At 41.3% G+C, this 22,604-nt stretch overlaps 2 protein-coding genes across 4 annotated transcripts in view; both read right to left on the bottom strand.

Annotated features, from left to right (window-relative positions):
• The window catches only part of LOC135352059 (uncharacterized), a gene marked incomplete in the record, with an annotated part of 851,949 nt that overhangs the window by 6,169 nt on the left and 823,176 nt on the right, over positions 1–22,604 (bottom strand). The window contains 5 exon segments of the mRNA XM_064551164.1: positions 180–398; positions 724–864; positions 1,034–1,252; positions 1,406–1,558; positions 1,712–1,902. Of these exon segments, the coding sequence (XP_064407234.1) occupies positions 180–398; positions 724–864; positions 1,034–1,252; positions 1,406–1,558; positions 1,712–1,902 (923 nt within the window).
• Positions 3,172–19,621, bottom strand: LOC135352060 (sushi, von Willebrand factor type A, EGF and pentraxin domain-containing protein 1-like). Of its 3 annotated transcripts, none has more exons than XM_064551165.1 (33): positions 19,417–19,621; positions 17,096–17,374; positions 15,917–16,108; positions 14,859–15,056; positions 14,263–14,475; positions 13,959–14,177; positions 13,688–13,897; positions 13,368–13,589; positions 13,082–13,291; positions 12,826–13,032; positions 12,287–12,505; positions 12,004–12,213; positions 11,745–11,951; positions 11,348–11,560; positions 11,088–11,291; positions 10,747–10,968; positions 10,453–10,653; positions 10,184–10,390; positions 9,867–10,091; positions 9,558–9,758; positions 9,293–9,499; positions 8,883–9,098; positions 8,627–8,833; positions 6,634–6,792; positions 6,367–6,579; positions 6,091–6,237; positions 5,688–5,891; positions 5,128–5,316; positions 4,845–5,066; positions 4,237–4,386; positions 3,870–4,088; positions 3,370–3,521; positions 3,172–3,311 (listed from the first exon to the last, which is right to left on the bottom strand). In XM_064551165.1, exons 1-32 carry the CDS (start codon positions 19,478–19,480, stop codon positions 3,397–3,399), a joined length of 6,381 nt encoding a protein of 2,126 aa, XP_064407235.1. In that variant the 5' UTR covers positions 19,481–19,621; the 3' UTR covers positions 3,172–3,311; positions 3,370–3,396. The 3 variants fall into 3 exon arrangements, with proteins under 3 accessions (XP_064407235.1, XP_064407236.1, XP_064407237.1); XM_064551166.1 differs by having other exon boundaries at positions 5,167–5,316; XM_064551167.1 differs by lacking the exons at positions 11,088–11,291; positions 11,348–11,560; positions 11,745–11,951; positions 12,004–12,213; positions 12,287–12,505.

Below are 22,604 nucleotides of genomic sequence, written 5' to 3'. Positions count from 1 at the left end.
AGTAGTGCCTACAGACATAATGACTTTACAGTAGATCTATAGCTGCATTTTTAGGCTAAAAATTGGAAATCTCGAATTGTTGAAAAACCTATCATAAAGACGTAACAAAATGAATTATGACAATACGCAAAGATAAAGCAGACACAATGCAATTTAGGAAATAATCATCATCGACTAACCATCATTAGCAGTCTCAATGAACAGTGCTTGCCGCTCTCCAATCATCACGGCCGTCTCAGAGCTGTTCAGTCTAAGCAGAGAGAGTCTGTTGCCTTCCTTCACTGAGTCATCGACGTTGTCTACAGACATACACACACTCCCTGGCTCCACTGTGTTTGAGGCATTCGCACCGACCCCAATCAGATAGGACGGACCAGGAACTCCTAACCTCAGTTCACCTATAGGGGGGGGGGAAGAGTGAAGGGAATGATATACACAACCATGCATGAGTTATTAAGCTGCTTACAAAACTAAACACATGCATATATTATAATCTATTCTTTGACTAGAAAACCCTGTCATGAAACAGTTATAATTGGCACTGTTATTACATGTGCATCTCCTTGTAAATGACAATACAAAGTACGTAGCCTGAAGCATTTAATAGAGCACGTTGCCAGAAATAGAGCACATAGCAACAATAAGCAAAAACACTCAAGTGGGATCTAAATATAATATATAGACACTTTTTGGGGGGTGTTGTAAAGTACACTTCTGTCTCACCTCTGAGCAACCCTCTGAGGTCCTTAAAGTCACTGCTCAATGAGATCGGCCGTTGCAGTTGTCTAGAGAAGGTAACACACACCGACTGTGAGGTCCCCTCGTCCAGACTGTACTCTGATTTTTCAAAACCCACCCCAACATCTATAGTGCAACATAATATTATAATGGCAGACATTTTCTATTGATAGCTATATGTCAGTAAATAATAGAAAGACGAAATAATCGGCACTAATGGAGTGAATTAAGGCAAAGAACATGCTATTATTAGAGTGAGAAGGTTTGAAGTTTCTTGGTAATGAACTCCACTCACAGTCATTGTCCTGAATGGTAACAGTGAAGGAATCAGAAACAGTCAACGTGTTGGTAGGGAACACACTCGACGGCACAACACTGAAATGTTGAGAGTTCTCCACAATCTGATCGTCCACTATTCCAAACTGGAGTCCATAGACACATACAGGCTGGTTTAGGGCAGTCCCAGCAGGAATCATCAATACAGTCTCGAAATATTCAAAGTCCTCGTTCAATACTGCATGTGTTTGTGTGGAACAACAGACTAGTCTATTAAGGCAGCGTTCTCCAACTTGAAATTAAATGCTATTTTACTCAAGGTACGGTTCTACTGCAAAATGTCAGCAATTATACAACCCTATATAATTAGCTGTAGTCTATTTTTTCTGACCTGCCGTGTCTTGAAAGGGAGTCAAGGTGATGTCAATGTCACACTCTAGTGCACCTCCAGCTGGAAGAGAAGTCAGTACCATACACACACTGCTGTTGACAAAGTCAGACTCAGTCACTGATACACTGCCGGGAGAGAAGGAGGCCGTTGCAGCTGTGTGTATATATGTGGAGGGGAGATATTTGTATGGCAAGAAGTATACAAGCTTCTAGAAAATCCCAAAATGAAACAAAATTGGTCAAGTAGATCTACATGTGTAATTATAGTTTCGGCCAGTTGACACAATCATTACTTCAGGAATCTTACAGTCATTATCAACGATGGTTACAGTAACTGAATTGATTTCAGACTGCTCCACCTGCGGTGACACACTGGTTACTGTGACAACAAACTCTTCTCTGCCCTCTACAAAGTCGTCATTGCTGATAGTCATATTCACACACTCTGAGTCCCCGGACAATGAACTAGCGCCAAACTCAATCTGAAAGTCCCCCGGAGGAGAATAGTCCATTCCATTGATCGCTGGGTAGGGAGAGAAGCAAATAATAAAGACAATATTATATTCACATGCATCAGTATTAGGAAAAGGTTACCAATTGTGAAAATTATTTGCGGCTAAATTTAAGGAACATGCATAATTTTAATTGGTACAACTTTAGTGTGGTATGTAATTGGGCTTCTAATTACTCCAATTAACACACAATCTTGTTGTTGCAATGGCCTTCATGTACAACATCTTCATTCTGGAGTTACCTGTTTTAAAATTGTTCCCAGTTGCAGCAGACAGAGAGAGAATGATTGGACAATCCAGTCCACCCCCAGGCACATCAGAGATGGTGGCACACACACTTGCTACTTCATCAGACTCCATCACAATCAGCTGATCAGAGTCGAGGCTCACTGACGGAACTGTAATTGAGAGGGGGGCATAATACCAACAGAGCTAAATTTGTGGTGAAATAGTCAAACAGACTAATAATACTTGCATGCTAGCTATACTACTTTCCAGAGCAGTGTAGCTGTTTTACAGTAAAATCAGGCTAGCTAGAAATCCAGCTATGCATGCATGTATAGTAATCATGTAGTACGTACCGTAATAATTATACAATAGTGTGTAAAGGGCAGTAGGCCCTGCTATATGTCATTTCGAGGTTACATACGTCCTGTAATAGTACAAAAGTAACAACGTACCATCTTCCGGATTCTCCGTAATGTAGACGGTAGCGGTATTGTCCGCTGAGAAGACACATCCCAGGCCCACATTACTCCCTACCACACTGAACCACTGATCATCTCCCTCGTAAACAGTGTCATTCACTATAGCGATACTGAGACACTGAATGCAATCACCCGTGAGTCCAGCTTCAAACACCACAGATGTGCCCAAAGGATCATAATCATCATTGATACCTAAACACAAGACAGCAATGATGTCAATGTGCTACATGTATAAACTCAACAGAACTTACTTGTCTTGGTGCTCTCCATAAATTCAAAGTTGACTGACAGGTCAGCAGCCAGACCCCCTGAGGGTAAACCAGTAGTCCGGACACACAAATCGACAGAGCCAACGTCCTCACTCAGAGTGTAACTTAGCGACACAAAGCTCAGCTCACAAATGACAGCTGCAAGAGTAAACAAGTTAAACAAGTGCTTGTTCGGGCATAATCGCACCAGTTTTTACCATCAGTGTCATTAATCTGAATTTCAACACTCTGCGACATGTCTCCAATGACGATAGAAGGAATTACCGAAGAGACTGTGACAGTGAAAAACTCTGAGCTCTCTAAAATATCATCATCAGTGATAGCTATCACAGCACAGCGAGTTGCCGTGGACCCAGTTATCGAGGTCTCAAACACAATGTCAAAGTCGCCCTCAAGCTCAAAGTCAACTCCTTCAACAGCTGCACGGTATATGTTTCAACAGAGATAGTAGAAAAGGAGTGCATGGGGACACGTTACCTTGATTCATAGCCCCAGGCATTGCCGTCAGCTGCAGTACAATATCACACTCGAGTCCATTGCTAGAGATACCAAACAGAGTGGCACACACATCCACTGAGCTGCCTTCAGTTCCGGTGATGGTATAGCTTTGTCAAAGCTCCAGCTAGGTACTGGTAGGGGAGAGAAATATGTATTTGGGATACTACGACTGTTATTCTGGACATCTAAATAACGTAGCTACATGTAGATCCGACACCTCTGAAAAATGTATATCAATAGATGATAATTATAATAATTATTATAGTATTTACATTATATGTACAGCTACAAGTTAAATAATTATGATAATTAACAGATATAATCCAGCCATCTGATTAGAGTTTAAAACTCTGTTTTGGACAAAAATATAACTAGATAAAAGGGAAGACAGTGAAGGACAGGGAATAGTGGGAAGTAAAGGGTAGAAAAGATCGAGGGTAATATTGGGATAGACTCACTGTGTAGCTATAGCTACTTACTGTCAGCTGCAGCCTGTTGGAAACTGAGGTATGCAGTGCACTCAGTACACATCACATATAGGGAGCTAATGTCAGAGATCATCACTTGCAACGTTTCAGTGTCTTCAAACAGATCGTCCATCACTGCTGTAATGACTACTGGGTCGGACACGGCAAAGGGCGGAGTCAGCGAGGTGAATCTCACTTGGAATGGAACAGAGATGTTGTAGTCACTAGCATCTGTGACAATGAATGAAAGTGTGATGTACTGGAATCAAGATATCTGATCACAGAGGAATAAATACATCTTTCGCCATTTAGCTATTCTGATACAATTTGGAGGTGAAAGGTCAAATGCTTTGATTCAACTATTACATGCACTACTCACTAGTCTTCCCCTGATCGATGGTTGTCAAGGTAACAGTGAGCGAGTTGTCCTGGAAACCTCCTTCTGGAATACTCGTCAGGTTCAGAACCAGACTGACAGATAAGCCCTCGGTACTAGCGTAGCTCACAGCATCAAAACTAACCACAGCTCCTGAAAAACACATGACTGAATTATTTATGTACATCATTACATGGGTCTCTCAAAACGAAACAATTGTAGTTAGTAACCTAAACACACCACTCGCTACAATTATAGGTATACAAAGAGCTACTATATAAGCGGGTTATTTTCGTATAGTGGAATATTTCGTATTGTAGAGCATCATGCACCGCAATACGTTCAACGTAACTATTCTGAGCTGTACGAATATTTAAAAATACGAAATATTAAACAGTTCATGCGAAAATGTGTATACTAACAAAAATTACCCGCTATATACGATAATTATATCTTGCATTATATATTGAACAATCCTATAACTCGAGAGTTACGGGTATCATACTGTCAGTAAACGCTATGCTATAAGGCTAAGCTAATGGCTATGCTCTTATGCATTGGGTACTAACAGTGGGTATATATAATGTACAAACGTACAGCAACCTACGTACTTTCATTGTCTACAATGATGATTTCCATTGACCTGAAGTTATCAGTCGCTAACAAGAACACCTGCACATCCTCATCATCTGTGTCGAGTAGCATATCATCCAGAATCTCAATCAGAGCTGGTGTAGAAAGAGCACCCTCCAGTTCAGCCCGTGAGGTAGTCTCTCCATAGGTACCAAACGAGACTATTGATGGATTGTCCACTCGATAGTCCATATTCAAAGCTGCAAATTATGCATTAATCAATTACACACGTTTACAAACTGTAGCGTAACGAATACGTACTTGTAGCACTGTCCATGACATCATTAATTATGTGCTTACTTGCTCCACTCGGACTCACAATGAGTTCATACTCGATTAACCCCTCCAGTCCTCCGGCAGGTACGTTCGTGATTCTCAGCGGATAATAAACATATCTGTCTACTCCCTCCACCACCGTGAGATCGCTTGATAAGAAGTTGAGTGTGGGATCTGCCGAGGAGACTTTACATATTATTTGTCAGTTCTACCTATAAAATATAGTATACTGGATTCTAAACTCAATGAGGTAAGTCAAAATAAGGCTCAAAACATGCACGAAGAAAGGGGGTGAGCTATAATAGGGGGAAAACGTGCAGAGAGTGGAGGAGAATGGAAGAATGGGGAAGAAACGGGAACATGAAGTCTGCATACGTCTCTCATATTCGTGCATGCTTAATTTTATTGTCAGAATGGGTTGGCAACAATCTGGTAACAGTATAAAAAGGTTTATTGCTTGTTGATAGTGCTGACATCACTTGTGCAATGGCAGGCACAGACTCGTGATGTCCCCACTATATTCATACATTATGCGTATAACTTACTATTCGTGTTGATGATAACAATAACGGCCTCACTGACATCAACTCGAGCATTGACAGAAGACAAAATAGCTGAGAATTGTTGATCACTTTCAAGGATGTTATCTTCCAGCAGACTAACAGTTACACAATCCTCAGAACCGATATTTGCTTGACCACCAACCAAATTAATAAAAAAACTTCCCACGGGAGCATAATCGCTGGCATCTAACGAGCAAAAAGCAAAAAGCTAATGACTTTGTAGTGTATGTACGTACATGCATGCAGCTATAGTTTTACAAACCAAAGTTAACTAAGTTATGCAGTCATAATTGGTAAGATTATCATAATTATAATGAAGAAGATTGTAAACTAGATAAGATTTTCTGTCTCTGTCTCTCTCTCTCTTTATTTATAAATCACGTACCTGCAGTGTCAGGGACTAGCTCAAAGCTGAGCTCAATATCTGCATCGATGGTGCCAGACGATGTGTCCACCACAGAAGCACAAATAGTGACGTTGGTACCTTCATCTCCATCAGTGACAACGGCAGTGGACACACTTACGGTAGCATCTGAAGTGATTAAAATATTCATTAATGTCCCTATAATTATCACACAAATTACCTTCTATATACATAGCTTTATATAATTATGCTGTCTAGCAATTGTTGCCTAATTACGATATCAATGATTGAGCTCACCATCAAAGTCACTGATGGTGACGGTGGTACTGACAGTGTCACTGTCTAAAAGATTAATATAGAAAGAGTCAGTCGGTAGAGATACCATAAATGAGTGGAACCCTTCAAAATCATCATTGTTGTCAGCATCAACAGTCAGGGAAAACGTTGTGCTTTCAAAGGCAACGAAATTGATGATCATGTCAGCAGGGTTAAATGTGACATCATTAGTATCTGTAGAAAAGTAATTTTAAAAGCGAATCAAGTTCCTGCATGTGCATGGCTTACCTGTTAATGGATCACCAGAGAAATCAACACTGAGTGTGAGAGAGAAGTTACTTTGCAGCTTTCCTGTTAGTCCAGTGAGTCTTCCAGTCACAGTGAGGCTACTGCCCTCAGCAACAGTGTAGTCAGCTTGGTCAAATGTTGCACCAATTGTCGATTTCTCTGTGCATGTACAGGTAGCTATAAAATCTGAAGCCAATAATTGCTTTCATCGAGTGTGTTTGCAAGCTGCACTGTGCTAATGCCTCTCGCCATGTTTTGCTTTCGCTCAAGAGTGTATATAAAAGAGGTACAATTATTGTTGATACACTGAACCACATAGTAATTATAGAAGAGGAGCTTAATGGAAACAAAAGTCTATCAGATGGCTTGATGAATGGGATAGAATAGAAGCAGCCAGAGGATACAATGTAGAAAGCATTTCCTGTCAATGAGTAATTAAAATGGGTGGATCTCCAATGAGGTCAGAGTGCTGGCAGTGTACTAGCCTCGATCCCAAGCCGCACTTCATCAGGGAAGTGGACAGGCCATGCCCATTGGTGTTTCCTATCCATCTCCTTTCAATCCGTGGTACAACAAACCTAGCTATGTATGACTTTTATTTTTCTTTGCATTATAGGAAATATTACGGAAAAAATATCTAATAATTTTGCGCATACGCAAGCGTCAGTAGCAGGCCTGTGCTGCATGCAGCTTTACAGCTCTTTTAGCTAACAAAAGGCTAATTAACTCATACGTTTAATAGAAAGTTTGTGCGAACATAATTATATCGCTATGAAAGAATCTAAAGAGATCACTGTACGTCAAACTAGCCATAACTCGGAAAAAGAAGCTTTAGTTTGAATCCACAAATCAAAATCCACATAACATGGTTAGAAGCCAGGGGGTGGGCTCATGGTGCTCAAGCACCCCCTTTCTATCTCAGATAGCCTGAGATTGTACACGAAGTGTACCTGATTATCTAGCTGAGCACCCCCTTCTCTTCCAGATCTTGCTGCAGTTAGCCAGCTAGTATAGGAAATAAAAACGATTTAGTCGTTAAACTGTGAGCTATTCTGGCTTAAATCTATAGAGACTAGTTCTCTTTCGTATAGCTAAATAGGCTTCTCTATGCAAATAGAACTTCGGATTGGGCCATGCCCAACAAGTTAATCATGACGTCATTAATAAGAGGTGTGGCTTCTGGTTAACCAAATTTCGGCACTGCGCAGCTAAAAATTGGGCGGTTCACGCCCTCTTTCATTTATGATAGCAACCCCCTTCCTGGCTACGCCCCTGGAAGCTGTTAGTTTTCATCGCATTGCAACCATTTACAGATGAAAGAGACACACAGACATACATAGTCAGCTTTACCATATCCCTCATGTGGATACGCCTCGAGGCATAATCACATAGGGGGTATATTCGTTAGCATATAGACACAGGAAAGAGAGGGATTGGCAACGGATCACGTGCGCACATGAGTTACGCATAAAATCAATACAGAGCTTGGGCGAGCCATCCGTGTTTCCCTCACCCAACGGGGTAAAACAACCTTTTATTGCTGTTACCTGACAGTAAATACAGACCTTTCCAAGCCCCCTCAAAACTTCGATTCGATGCCCTTTGCTGCAGGTAGGCATCATTTAGGGTTGATGTCTCATGTAAAATGGATCCATAAAGACATCAACCTCATTTAGAGATGACAAAAACATAATTTCCTGATTGTTGTGAAGTAGCTAGAGGTACATGCGACGCTATGTACCTCCTGCTATTATAATATAGCTATAACTGCCTAACTAAGTAGTGTACCGTGTAGCATATAGCCTAAAGCATTGCATTGAACTGAAAGTTAAGCAGCTCTACTGACAGTAAGACAATCATTTGTCTCTTTTTTGTGTCTTTGGCCATTTTTTTCAATGTTGAAGTAGGCGGCCTCGAATAAACCGCAGGGAAACAACACGGATGGCTAATCGAGGTACTTTTGTTGCCAATCCCTGTATATGGTTCTAGTTACCTGAACATTCTAGAGCAGTACCACTCCAGACTCCGGTGGTATTAGAGCCGTCTCCCCCACACAACCTCACATCACTACCATTGGTTGGAGTGCGAAAATTGTCACAAGTGTGAGTGGCCTCAGTGTTAAATGGAAACAGTCCAGTGCCAGCAGGGTTGTAGCTGATGACTACATTGCTGATGATAGGTAAAGCCGAGCACTGGATAGCTGTAATATAAACAACTAACATCAGTCCAAAGTACAGTAATTAACTAACCGGAGCAAATAGGGGCATCACCATTCCATGTACCGACAGGATATGCTTCACCAGCTGTAGATAGATCTACACAAGTTCTTGTGACTGCACTACTTAGTCCATAGCCTGGCTCGCAGCTGTAGGTTGCCATGGTAGCCAGCACAAACGGAGCTAGATCGTCTATTGAGAAGGTAACTCTTCCGTTGGTTGGGTCCGCCAAATCAGGACACATGATGGCTGCAGAGGGTGAACAATACAATACACTCACTCTGGGTTAGCTCAAAAAATCTAGTAAATGTATGGAAAACATACGCAAGCTTGATAATTTAATAAGATGAAAATTGAAAATTTTTTCAGAAATACAAGTTGCCTAAATACAAGCTACAAGCGTGAACTGCACATGTGCGTATAGACCAGTAGCAGACTTTCACCTGTACACATGGGAACATTGCCACTCCACATTCCAGTAGTACTAGAGTCGTCTCCCCCACACATCCTCACATTACACCCACTGCTCAAGAAGTAGCCCATGGTACAGGTGTGAGTGGCTACAGTGTTAAATCCAAACTGTCCATTTCCAGTAGGGTTGTAGCTGATGGTTCCGTTGTCAATGGCTGATAAAGTCGTGCACTGGATTGCTGTATATAGAAGAATAAACATTCCGTTTATGGTTGCATTTATTGTGACTAAACCAACCAGAGCAAGTAGAGGCATCTCCATTCCATGTACCGACAGGATCTGTTTCACCAGATAGATCCACACAAGTTCTTACGCTTGTACTATTCAGTCCATAGCCTGGCTCACAATTGTAGGTTGCCACAGTAGCCAGAGCTAGACTGTCTGGTGAGAAGGTGACTCTTCCGTTAATTGGGTTTGCCAGATCAGGACACATGATGGCTGCAGATGAACAATTTACACTCACTCTGGGTTAGCTCAAAACATCTAGTAAATGTACGGAAAACATTATTATGTAAGCTTAATTGTAAATATCGAAAAATTACTTACACACACAAACTGCTTGAACTCCATCAAAAGAGCCTCCAGAAACACTATCCATATTTGCAATGCAAGTCCTAGTCACCATGGCGCCGCCTTCCGGTGCAAACCCAGTGGCACACTTGTAGGTCCCCATGGCACCAAAGGGAAGCATGTCGCTCATATCAGGTGAGTTGCTGCCGTAATCCACAAGTTCACCATCGACAATTGAAGGCAGAGCAGGACAAGTTATTGCTAGGTGAAAATTGTCTAGTATAAGTTGCCTAAACACAAGCTACACGCATATGAACTCTACATGTGCATGCAGACCAGTAGCAGACTCTCACCTGTACACGTGGGAACAGTGCCACTCCACATTCCAGTAGTACTAGAGTCATTTCCCCCACACACCCTCACATCACTCCCACTGCTCAGAAAGTAGCCTGTGGTACAGGTGTGAGTGGCCTCAGTGTTAAATCCAAACTGTCCATTTCCAGTAGGGTTGTAGCTGATGACTCCGTTGTCAATAGCTTCTAAAGTCGTGCACTGGATTGCTGCATGTATATAGAAGAATAAACATTCCGTTTATGGTTGCATGTATTGTGACTAAACCAACCAGAGCAAGTAGAGGCATCTCCATTCCATGTACCGACAGGATCTGTTTCACCAGATAGATCCACACAAGTTCTTGTGCTTGTACTATTCAGTCCATAGCCTGGCTCACAATTGTAGGTTGCCACAGTAGCCAGAGCTAGACTGTCTGGTGAGAAGGTGACTCTTCCGTTAATTGGGTTTGCCAGATCAGGACACATGATGGCTGCAGAAGATGAACAATTTACACTCATTCTGGGTTAGCTCAAAACATCTAGTAAATGTACGGAAATTATAGCTTATAATTGAAATTACTTACACACACAAACTGCAACTCCTTCAAAAGAGCCTCCAGAAACACTATCCATGTTTGCAGTGCAAGTCCTGGTCACAATGGCGCCGCCATCCGGTGCAAACCCAGTGGCACACTTGTAGGTCCCCATGGCACCAAAGGGAAGCATGTCGCTCATATCAGGTGAGTTGCTGCCGTAATCCACAAGTTCACCATCGACAATTGAAGGCAGAGCAGGACAGGTTATTGCTAGGTGAAAATTATCTATTAAATAATCCTTCAGAAATTACAATTAAGTTGCCTAAACACAAGCTACAAGCATATATATGAACTCTACATGTGCATGCAGACCAGTAGCAGACTCTCACCTGTACACATGGGAACATTGCCACTCCACATTCCAATAGTAGAGTCATTTCCCCCACACACCCTCACATCACTCCCATTACTCAGGAAGTAGCCTGTGGTACAGGTGTGAGTGGCCTCAGTGTTAAATTCAAACTGTCCATTTCTAGTAGTGTTGTAGCTGATGGTTCCGTTGTCAATGACTGCTAAAGCCGTGCACTGGATTGCTGTATATAATGAATAATGTGTATGGCTGTGTGTATATTATGATTAACCAACCAACCGGAGCAAGTAGGGGCATCACCATTCCATGTACCGACAGGATTTGCTTCATTAGACAGATCCACACAAGTTCTTGTAGTGTTTATACTATTCAGTACATAGCCTGGCTCACAATTGTAGGTTGCCACGGTAGCCAACATAAACGAAGCTGGACCGTCTGCTGAGAAGGTGACTGTTCCGTTAGTTGGGTCCGGCAGACCAAGACACATGATGGCTGCAGGGAGTGAATAATTTACATTCATTTTGGGTTTCTCTCAAGTCATGTAGAAAACATATGCAAGCTTGCTAAGGTGAAAATTGGTTATAAAAAACTCTTTCAGAAATTTAAGTTGCCTAAACACAAGCTACAAGCATATGAACTGTGCACATGTGCATACAGACCAATAGCAGACTTTTACCTGTACATGTGGGAACAGTGTCACTCCACATTCCAGTAGTACTAGAGTCGTTTCCCCCACACACCCTCACATCACTCCCACTGCTCAGGAAGTAGCCCGTGTTACAGGTGTGAGTGGCCTCAGTGTTAAATCCAAACCGTCCATTTTCAGTAGGGTTGTAGCTGATGGTTCCGTTGTCAATGGCTGATAAAGTCATGCACTGGATTGCTGTATATAGAAGAATAAACATTTTCTGTTTATGGCTGTGTGATTAACGAACCGGAGCAAGTAGGGGCTTCCCCATCCCATGTACCAACAGGATCTGTTTCACCAGATAGATCCACACAAGTTCTTGTGCTTGTACTATTCAGTCCATAGCCTGGCTCACAACTGTAGGTTGCCACGGTAGCCAACATAAACGGAGCTAGACCGTCTGCTGAGAAGGTGACTGTTCCGTTAATTGGGTCTGCCAGATCAGGACACATGATAGCTGCAGAGGGTAAAGAATTTACACTCACTCTGGGTTAGCTCAAAACATCTAAGTAAATATCAAAATTACTTACACACACAAACTGCTTGAACTCCATCAAAAGAGCCTCCAGAAACACTATCCATGTTTGCAATGCAAGTCCTGGTCACCATGGCGCCGCCTACCGGTGCAAACCCAGTGGCACATGTGTAGGTCCCCATGGTACCAAAGGGAAGCATGTTGCTCATATCAGGTGAGTTGCTGCCATAATCCACAAGTTCACCATCAACAATCAGAGCAAGACAGGTTATTGCTAAGGTGAAAATTGACTATTTAATTAAGTGCCTAAACACAGGCTACAAGCATATGAACTGTACATGTCAGGGGGAGATCTACCTTAATATCAATGATCTATGGTGGCCTATAGGGGTCACCCGCCTTCGCTTAACATTTACCCGCCAGCGGTTGACACTATTGCCGCAAATGGTAAAGGGTCGCCGCCAAGTTTACAAGTTGCCATGAACAGCTGCTATACTCAGAGGATAATAAATGATAAAAATTTCCAGCTGTTATTTTGCCACCCTATTCATGGCCCTGCATGTGCATACAGACCATGCAGTAGCAGACTTTCACCTGTACACGTGGGAACAGTGCCACTCCACATTCCAGCAGTACTAGAGTCATTTCCCTCACACACCCTCACATCACTACCATTACTCAAGAAGTAGCCCATGGTACAGGTGTGAGTGGCCTCAGTGTTAAATTCAAGCTGTCCATTTCCAATAGGGTTGTAGCTGATGGTTCCGTTGTCAATGGCTTCTAAAGTCATGCACTGGATTGCTGTAGAAAAAAATTTCCGTTTATGGCTGTGTGTATTATGTTAACGAACCGGAGCAAGTAGGGGCATCACCATTCCATGTACCAACAGGATCTGTTTCACCAGATAGATCCACACAAGTTCTTGTGTCTGTACTGTTTAGTCCATAGCCTGGCTCACAATTGTAGGTTGCCACGGTAGCCAACGTGAATGGAGCTAGACCGTCTGCTGAGAAGGTGACTGTTCCGTTAATTGGGTCTGCCAGATAAGGACACATGATGGCTGCAGAGGGTAAATAATTTACACTCATTCTGGGTTAGCTCAAAACGTCTGTTATATAAGCGTAATTGTAACTTACACACACAAACTGCAACTCCTTCAAAAGAGCCTCCAGAAACATTATCATTGTTTGCAGTACAAGTCCTGGTCACCATGGCCCCGCCTTCCGGTGCAAACCCAGTGGTACACTTGTAGGTCCCCATGGCACCAAAGGGAAGCATATCACTCACATCAGGTGAATTGCTGCCATAATCCACAAGTTCACCATCAACAATTGAAGGCAGAGCAGGACAAGTTATTGCTAAGGTGAAAATTGACTATTAAATAGTAAGTTGCCTAAACACAAACTACAAGCATATGAACTCTACATGTGCATGCAGACCAGTAGCAAACTCTCACCTGTACACATGGGAACATTGCCACTCCACATTCCAGTAGCATTAGACTCGTCTCCCCCACACACCCTCACAACATCACTCCCATTACTCAAGAAGTAGCCCGTGGTACAGGTGTGAGTGGCCTCAGTGTTAAGTCCAAACCGTTCATTTCCAGTAGAGTTGTAGCTGATGGTTCCGTTGTCGATGGCTTCTAAAGCCGTGCACTGGATTGCTGTAGAAAAATAATATTAATACTTTCCGTTTATGGTTGCGTGTATATATTATTAACCAACCGGAGCAATTAGGGGCATAGCCATTCCATGTACCGACAAGATTTGTTCCAGAAGATAGATCTACACAAGTTCTTATAATTTTAAGGCCTGTACTACTCAGTCCATAGCCTGGATCACAGCTGTAGATTGCCACGATACCCAACCTGAACGGAGCTAAATCGTTTGTTGTGAAGGTGACTCTTCCGTTAGTTGGGTCCGCCAGATCAGGACACACGATGGCTGCAGAGAGTAAACAATTAACACTAACTCTGGGTTAGCAGCATTCATGCACTCGTGCCGGCAGAGTCACATGACAGGAACTCACGGGAACATGATGGTATCACACCACTCCATACGCCGTTACCATTGTCGGGACCAGAGGGAAGCACGCAGGTAACCCTGCCAGCACTGGTTAAAGCGTGACCAAAGAGGGTACAATCAAAAGAAGCTGACGTTCCAAGGCGATATTTTGTATTGATGTTAGGGCTTAAAGTATATATTACACGGCCACCCCCCAAACTAAGTTGAGGACAGGCATCTGTGAGAAATAAATAAAGAGCTACAGTGAAACTTCTTGTAAATAATATGTAAAGTTATACAGCCATGGCATGTTAATAGGCCCCGGCCATGCAAATCTCCATTGCAGGACCTATATTAGCAGACCACCTCTTTACAGCCACTGCAATGACCGCTCGACAAGTTTACTGTATTAGCTACACATGCATAAACAAAATAACGTACAAAGCCTCACACATGTACAATGGAACCCCTGGAAAAAGGATTCTAATCATAACACTCTTTGACAAACCGAGTCAATACGTATAAACTATAACCAACGTAACTTTGTAATGTAATAAGTCACAAAAGTATTCACAATCAAATCGAGTATCACAGGCTGGTAACAACTTTTAATAAACTTACTTGAACAAAATGGATGTACCCTACTCCAAGTACCGTCAAATAGACAATGTCTTGTGCCTGTGGCGCCTCCATTGAACAGCTCTCCTGGAGTACAGCTGTAGGTTGCTACCGTTCCAAGCGGGTAGTTAGTATTGCTAAGGGCACCAGTAGAATACGATATGGTACCTCCAGTAGGATCAGTCAGTGGAGTACAGTCAACTGTATGCCACAGAACATATATAATAGCTACGGTTACGAGACACTAAAGAGTTTCCAGTTATATAATGTGCATTGTAAAAGGCAATCACTGGTCAACCCGGCAGCACCAACCCGTATCGCTACTTTAAATTATTTGTTCGAAAGCAAACAACACAGGGTTTTTAAATTTCATTTCCTAAGAAATGTCATGTTTCCTGCAAATGTACTTACAAAGGATAATGCAAAGTTTCCCACACAGTTTCTTAAGTTATACAGCCATGTTAATGGGCCCCGGCCATGCAAATCTCCATTGCAAGGACCTGTGTTAGCAGGCCACCTCTTTAGGCCCTGATAAAATTAATTATTCACTATTCTTTATTCTTGAAAAATGTGCCTATTATTCTTATAAAAAATCCCTAAAAAATCTGACATATAGACAAAATTAAAACGTAGCTGACACAAGACATAATTAATTCTCCTTGCTGACTTGAACTAATCCATAATAATTATTCACCTTCAACTCGCTTCAAGCCATTTTTTTGCCAAAAATGAACATTGATCTCTTTAGACCCCTATTATGCTAAAATTATTATTTATCAAGGCCTACACCTCTTTACAGCCACTGCAAGGATGACCGCTCGACAAGTTTTACTGTATTACACATGCATAAACAAAATAACGTACAAAGCCTCACACATGTACAATGGAACCCCTGGAAAAAGGACTCTATAATCATAACACTCTTTGACAAACCAAGTTAATACGTGTATACAAACTAACCAACGTAACTTTGTAATGTGATAAGTTACACAATCGGAGGCTTCATGGAAATCATTACAGGCTGGGTTTTAAACTGCATGTAACAACTTTTACAAACCTACGTGCACAAGATGGCCCTCTTCCACTCCAAGCACCCCCAGATAGACAATGTCTTGTAGCATCTCCATTGAGTAACTCTCCTGGAGTACAGCAGTAGTCTGCTACCGTTCCAGTCGGGTAGTTAGTATTGCTAAGGGCACCGGTAGAATACGATATGGTACCTCCAATAGGAACAGTCAGTGAAGTACAGTCAACTGTATGCCACAGAACAATATAATTATATAGCTACGGTTACAAAACACTAAAGAGAGAGCTCAAGTTGTATACATGTGCATTGTAAAAGGCAATCACTGGTCAACCCGGCAGCATCAACCCGTATCGCCACTTAAAATTATTTGTTCGAAAGAAAACAACGCAGGGTCTTTACATTTCCTTTCCTGAGAATTGTCATGTTTCCTGCACAAACGTACTTACAAAGGATAGTGCAAAATTTCCCATACAGCCTTTACCAATTCTTAGAACATGTGTATACATAATGTTGGTTACACTTCGAACCGGTGATTGGCAATCAGCATAATATACCTCAAACTACCCATCAGCTTTATGGGGAGTTGGAGGGGTGGAACAGCGTAGGAGGAGGCTGTCAATGAATATAATTAGCTGCACATTCCCAGCGGTTAATGTGGGTCAATGAATATCATTAGCTGCGAATTCCCTGCGGTTAATTTGGGTCAATGAATATCATTAGCCTCAGGCCGAGGGAATAAATTAGGTGAGTAGCTGGGTACGAGCCCCCTCCTACGGTGCCGCCCCGTCACGGTATGAACATACCAGAGAAAACAAAACAAAAGGGGAATGGGTGGGTGGGAAACGGTAAAGACAGCTAGCCCGCTTTAGTGATAGCTAGACAAATTTCAGCCCGAGGCAATGCGAGTGAGATGGCAGATCTCCGCACGAGGCGATGCCTGCTAGGCATGCGCATTGTGAAGGCTACGCTCCACCCAATTAACTCCGTTTAACTTTATTAAACTCCATAGGACACATAAAGGAAAGTGTACGAAATGTTGCACTATCCTGATGGTATAGGAAATTTAGATTTTCCTCTTATGCAAAGCAGTGTAGTCCTGCTTACACAAGACCTTTAATCTAGATTGAATCCTCGTGTAAGTATGCTACTGTATACATCTTACAGTTTAGTATAGCTCACTTATAAGTGGAATGCTGAGCTGGCAGTTACTTACTTATAGAGAGTGTAGTCTCATTTGAGGGGACAGTCCCTGCAGCATTACCCACGGTTACCAAGTAAATCCCCTCATCATCAGGATCGTTCACACTCAGTACTGTCAGATTACTAGTATTCGTGCCAACATATTTAAATGGGGTGTTAAAAATGTCCACTCCATCTTTCATCCATTGATAAACCAGTTCATCTCCAGTAGCATTGACAGAGAAGCTGACATCGGTACCGGCATTGACATTCACCAGGTCCATTGGATGGCTAGATATCATCGGCATGGTAACTGGAATAAGAGAAGTTGAGAGAACAGGTGATGATGATTGTCTTACACTATATGCCTGACAAAGCGTTTAATTACCATGACTGTGTGTGGGTGTTACCTACGGACTGCCAAACATTCTAATAGTAACTACACAAGACATGGACATGCAGCTACGTATAGTAACGAAATGGGAAGCAAAATTTGAAGCAGAAGCAACAAGTGATTAAATGGATAAACAACACACAGACACATTCAAACTGGTAGTGTGATGAAGGGTCTGGTACACGTACTGTACAATGTCATGTACAAATATTGTGACCTAGTGTTCTCAATTGACAGACGTTTCCCTGTACACACCTAAACTGCATACATTGAAGCATACCTTGTATACAAGTGCATGTACATACAGACTATTAAGTAAGCATGCTAGGTTCCCATTATTTGTGCTGTACCATACATGATATAGTACTATATACTGACGTGGATATGAAACGTTTCCAGATTCCGGTATTCTCCTTGAAGCTATCATCGTAACAGGCATAACGGAGGTGATTTACTAGTCTCCGTAAATGAATCAGAGAAAATTATCGAGGTTATACCAAGCAGCTTATACCACAAAGGGAAGTGCAGCAACAACTCGAAGTTTGTGACTAATCTAAGTTTCTGGCTCATTGCTTCTAGTATGACTATGCTACTCAGTTTCTAGTTTCACTGGGTATTTTTACTACTATATAGTATGGAGTGCTAAAATCGCTTGCAGTCTCTTGGCTTAGCTGGATAGCTACTGTTCTCTGCAAGTTTCCGTACATCTCTTCATTATGACGCGTGTCCAACCTCCTCTGGCAGTAAACATCTAGCTAGCATTCCGTGCCAAACTGGCAAATGGCCGGTATATTGAGGTGGCCGTACCGGAATAGTGAGAGTCTACTGTATTTGCACAAAACATAATAATTATGTTTGAGCTGAAATTATAGGCTAGTTCCATGCCTAATATATTTTCAATGTGCACATATACTCTGGAATGATGATGTCATATGATGTAACAGGGATTGGAAGCGTCAATAGTTGATACCTGCACCAAAACGTAAAAAATCAAAGTTCTACTATCTTTAGTTGTTGCACTGTTCTTAGCTACCTTAAGGTGACATAATTATTTTCACAGGTAGATTTGTTTGTGATTTCACTGTTCAGCTCATTTTTGCTGGTATTAAATTGCTAATTCTTGCTTAAGTTGTGAAATCTAATTACTGTATTACTAGAATGTTTTGCGAGCATCAAACATTTGCGAACTTTGCGAGGGTTGATCAATTCGCAACAATTAAATCCGCAAAACCTAAATTATTACTAGTAAACACACATGATCCTTTCCAGAACGCAATAGTTAGATCGCAAAGGGTCAATTTTTCTGCTGATTTGGCTCATTCGCAAAGGTTTTTCACCCACAAAATATTCTAGTAATACGGTACTCGCAAGTGGTTTTAATTGCAATTTCCAATTATCTGTGACTACACATTTTTTGCAATTTTACTCTCATTCGCAGAAATAGCAGAAATTAATACTCGCGAAAATATGTCACCTTAAGGTATATAGCAGAATTCAAATGTGAATTTTCATTAAGTGCTAAAAATATAAATTTCTAGTTTTAGCACATTCAAGCAAACATTCATCTGCCCACATTTGAATTCTGCTGTATTTTGCTGTTACATGACCTCTCTTCTTTTATACTCTTGCTACTACTCTAAATTCCTTGCATTTTTGTTTCACTGCACAACATTTTCAGACCAATCAGATTTCTGTGTTCAAGAGTGAGAAAAATCTTTCAGGCTACAGCTCAGTCAAGTCAAAACTAATTTCTGTTCAGATCTTATCAGCAAAGCAGACTGCATGAGCTATACTTATTCCAACGTATTGTAAACATGCATGCATGCACAGTATATATAATCATGTATAATTATAAGTATAGCTCAGTCTGCATTGCCAGATAAGGTATTGTATTATGTTGAATGCGGCATGCATCAACATCGCAAAACACACAACTGCTGCATGCACACTATGTAAATTACTTTGAGACTTGACTGCCTGTACAAGCAGGCACAGAGCAAAAGCTCTCAGTAGAATTGCAGACATTGCAGCTGTGAAGGCGATCCAACTCCACAGCTATAGACTCTATAGTAGCTTGCACAATATCTACACAATTGCAAGCAGAGTTAAATCTTGCTTTTTTTATATATACTCCTATAGCCTTGAGGCTAGTACTGTATGAACTATAGTACTATGAACTAGTACTATAATTATTATGACAATGCAGCCATGCAGTACCTCTAACTACCCAGGTATGCCGGCATGCATGTTTGGTAGGATTAGGTGACATAATTATTTTCACAGGTAGATTTGTCTGTGATGTCACTATTTTGCTGGTATTAAATAACCTGTGTATAGTTATTCTGCTAAATCCTGTCAAGTTGTGAAATTAATGTTATTCCATAGGGTTTCTAATTACTCGCAAGTCAATTATCTGCGAGTACATATTTTTGCTTTCATTCGCATAAAAATAGCATAAATTAATACTCACGAAAATAATTATAGTGCTAACATGTAGATGTAGCTACAAATGATCAGTGCAAGTAAGAGCTATAGCTAGAGAGAAACAAACCATTAATTTACAGAAACCAAGTTCAAAACATCACGACTATATATCCAACCATTAGAGGTAGATGAGAGCCTCTTCTGGTTTCAGACTAGTGTGCAAGCCTTCTCGACAACACCATAGAGGGCCACAGCTAGCTAGCTAGGCTATAAAGCAGATAGTACGTAGGCGTGTATGGACCACGCCTATGATTAATTACATACCAGGCCGTATTTTAATCGGCCTGGATTCGAGGCTAATCTAGCTGGAACTGACATGCAGTTGTGAGCATGAATCAGGTAACAATCACTGCATGCAAGTATGCTGGTAGAATGATTGATACTCTTGTTCTTGTAATGAATTGTTTACTCTAAAGACATTTTTGAATTACCGTATGAGCGTGCCAAAAATGTTGTCTTAAATTCCCTCCTATGCATGTCACAGTGCATACATAGCACTTGCTATGTATATACCTAGGTATAGCTATAGATAAATGCTCTGCCTCTAGTTACCGAGAGCCCTCTGCACACACAACATGCACAGGCTGCACACACTACGTTATGTGTACCCACTAATTCATGCACACTAGAGTATAATATTTTATGCAGCAGAAGAAATGTCTATTCATAATATATATAGAATAAAAGCATGGCTACAAAACTTGGGGACATAATTGGCTCTATAATTATATCCACGAATGCATGCTTATAGCTAACGGAAGACACAACGTATAGCGTGTGCGTATAATTCAACGAAATGCTTTGCCATTCCACAAAATTTAAGTGCCTCGAAAATTTCGCGCTATACGGTACATTCCACACAAAGTCTCTCCTGATACAGACTTAATAACATGTACTACACGCAGTTACAATACCTAGATACGGAAATATCTTTCTTCAACCACTATCCTGACTGGGGCAGCGTGGCACAACAGGATTATTGATAGTCCCCTCCTGCTTGTGACTGCTCTTGAAACCATTGTCCATGCAGTGAGGCTATATACCAGTAGGGGAGAACCTGTGTTGGGAGGGGTAAAGAATAGTATTAAAGATAGAAAATCGTTCGTTATCAACACGGCATGGCATTCTTCATATATAGCCACATAAATTAAAGATCTAGTAAAATGTGCAGTCTATAAAATTATGCTTCTTTTCAATCATGCACCTGCTACAAAAAGTATATATAAAATTATACTCACAGTCAAACTCGGCTATTCTCGCTCTGACTTAATTGACACAACACTTGAGCACACCGGTGTAGTTCACATACAGTGATACTATTACCAACAACCTGTGGAGAGTCGTTGAAAAGAAGCAACTCATCAACATCTACAAAAAAACAAAAAATTAAACGCTCTTTCTCTTTTACAAAAATTCAGTAATTTAATTGATGTAGAGCCCAAACAATGGGGAAGTTTATCGTACCTTCATCGTTGTAGATGATGACAGTATTATAGGCAGGTTATCGTCGACAATACAGCTCCTGAGGTTCAGGTATAGAAACCCCACAATGCATGCAGCATGCATGCATGACTCACTCTGAGCACTGAGATCGGATGTTTGCACAGTACTAGTGCATGGCAGTGGCTTCTCTCTCAGTGTCCGTTCTCAGCTGCACACACCGTGGCAGGACCGTCACTCTCACACACATTGGCCACCCCACCATCTGTAGTTCAACTATATATTATACAGGGAGGAAAGAGTAAATAGGATCATATTGAAAATAGAGAAGAGAACAACCAAATTAACAATGTGGGTACAATTGGTACGATGTACATAATACATTTGTGTCTACATTTCAAGTGTATGGGTGGTACTTATAGGGAGAGGACAAAAAAAGCAAGAAACTGCACACTAACAGCTACAGTACTTTTCAAGTAGGTTGAATATCATTCCAAGTTGAATGTTGAAGTGAGTACTCACACCACTAAACCACAAAGCTGATACAACTGTAGGTGGCTGTCACAGCCTGTCAGTGTGATGATGCCATGCATGATAATACACAGCACTGACTACATGTGTGGGTGTTCATCTAGATGCATATTCAAATGACTTGAGGTGCAGAGTGTTGCTACACTACTTAAGCAAACCAAGTAAGAGAATTAATGTACATCAGCAAAAGTACTGTGAATAGAGCATTTGTTCAGGAGAAGTGGAGATGTCGAGCCAAAGTAGCAAAGGCATGCATGGTCCTCATCCTATGTTGAATCCGTAACAGTGCTACAGATACTCTTTGAAAATCTAGGCACTTACTTAGGAGAAGTTCAAGCAAAGATACACATACATTTGTACATAATTATGAAGCTTGTGGGTAGATCATAATCATGATCAGCTTTGTTTTGTGGTTTAGTGGTGTGAGTACTCACTTCAACATTCAACTTTGAATGATTCAACCTACTTGAAAAGTACTGTATATGAAGAAGTGCACATACAGCTAAGGACACTATACATATCTCATAGTTTGCATGAGATGAGCGTGTGCATGGCATTCAAAACCAAATTGTCTGGCTAGTAATAAGAAAAAACTATCATATACAAACTTTATTGTTATCAAGAATGCTGACAGTGCTAACAGTACATAATTTATAATATTATTACTTGAGTGTCAGATAAACAGAGAAGGCGG

This window comes from Halichondria panicea, chromosome 1, assembly GCF_963675165.1.
Source record: "Halichondria panicea chromosome 1, odHalPani1.1, whole genome shotgun sequence".
NCBI lineage: Eukaryota > Metazoa > Porifera > Demospongiae > Suberitida > Halichondriidae > Halichondria > Halichondria panicea.
Note: the sequence above shows the minus strand (reverse complement) of the source record. Positions and strands in the feature narration are given on the sequence as shown.

Excerpts from the sequence above, each read along its gene's own strand:
- LOC135352060 (XM_064551165.1), bottom strand. The coding sequence starts at position 19,480 with ATGTCTGCAATTCTACTGAGAGCTTTTGCTCTGTGCCTGCTTGTACAG. Across the intron at positions 13,590-13,687 it reads CAATGTTCCCATGTGTACAG|CAATAACTTGTCCTGCTCTG; the intron begins GTGAGAGTTTGC and ends TTTTCACCTTAG. Across the intron at positions 13,033-13,081 it reads TGATGCCCCTACTTGCTCCG|CAATCCAGTGCATGACTTTA; the intron begins GTTCGTTAACAT and ends TTTTTTCTACAG.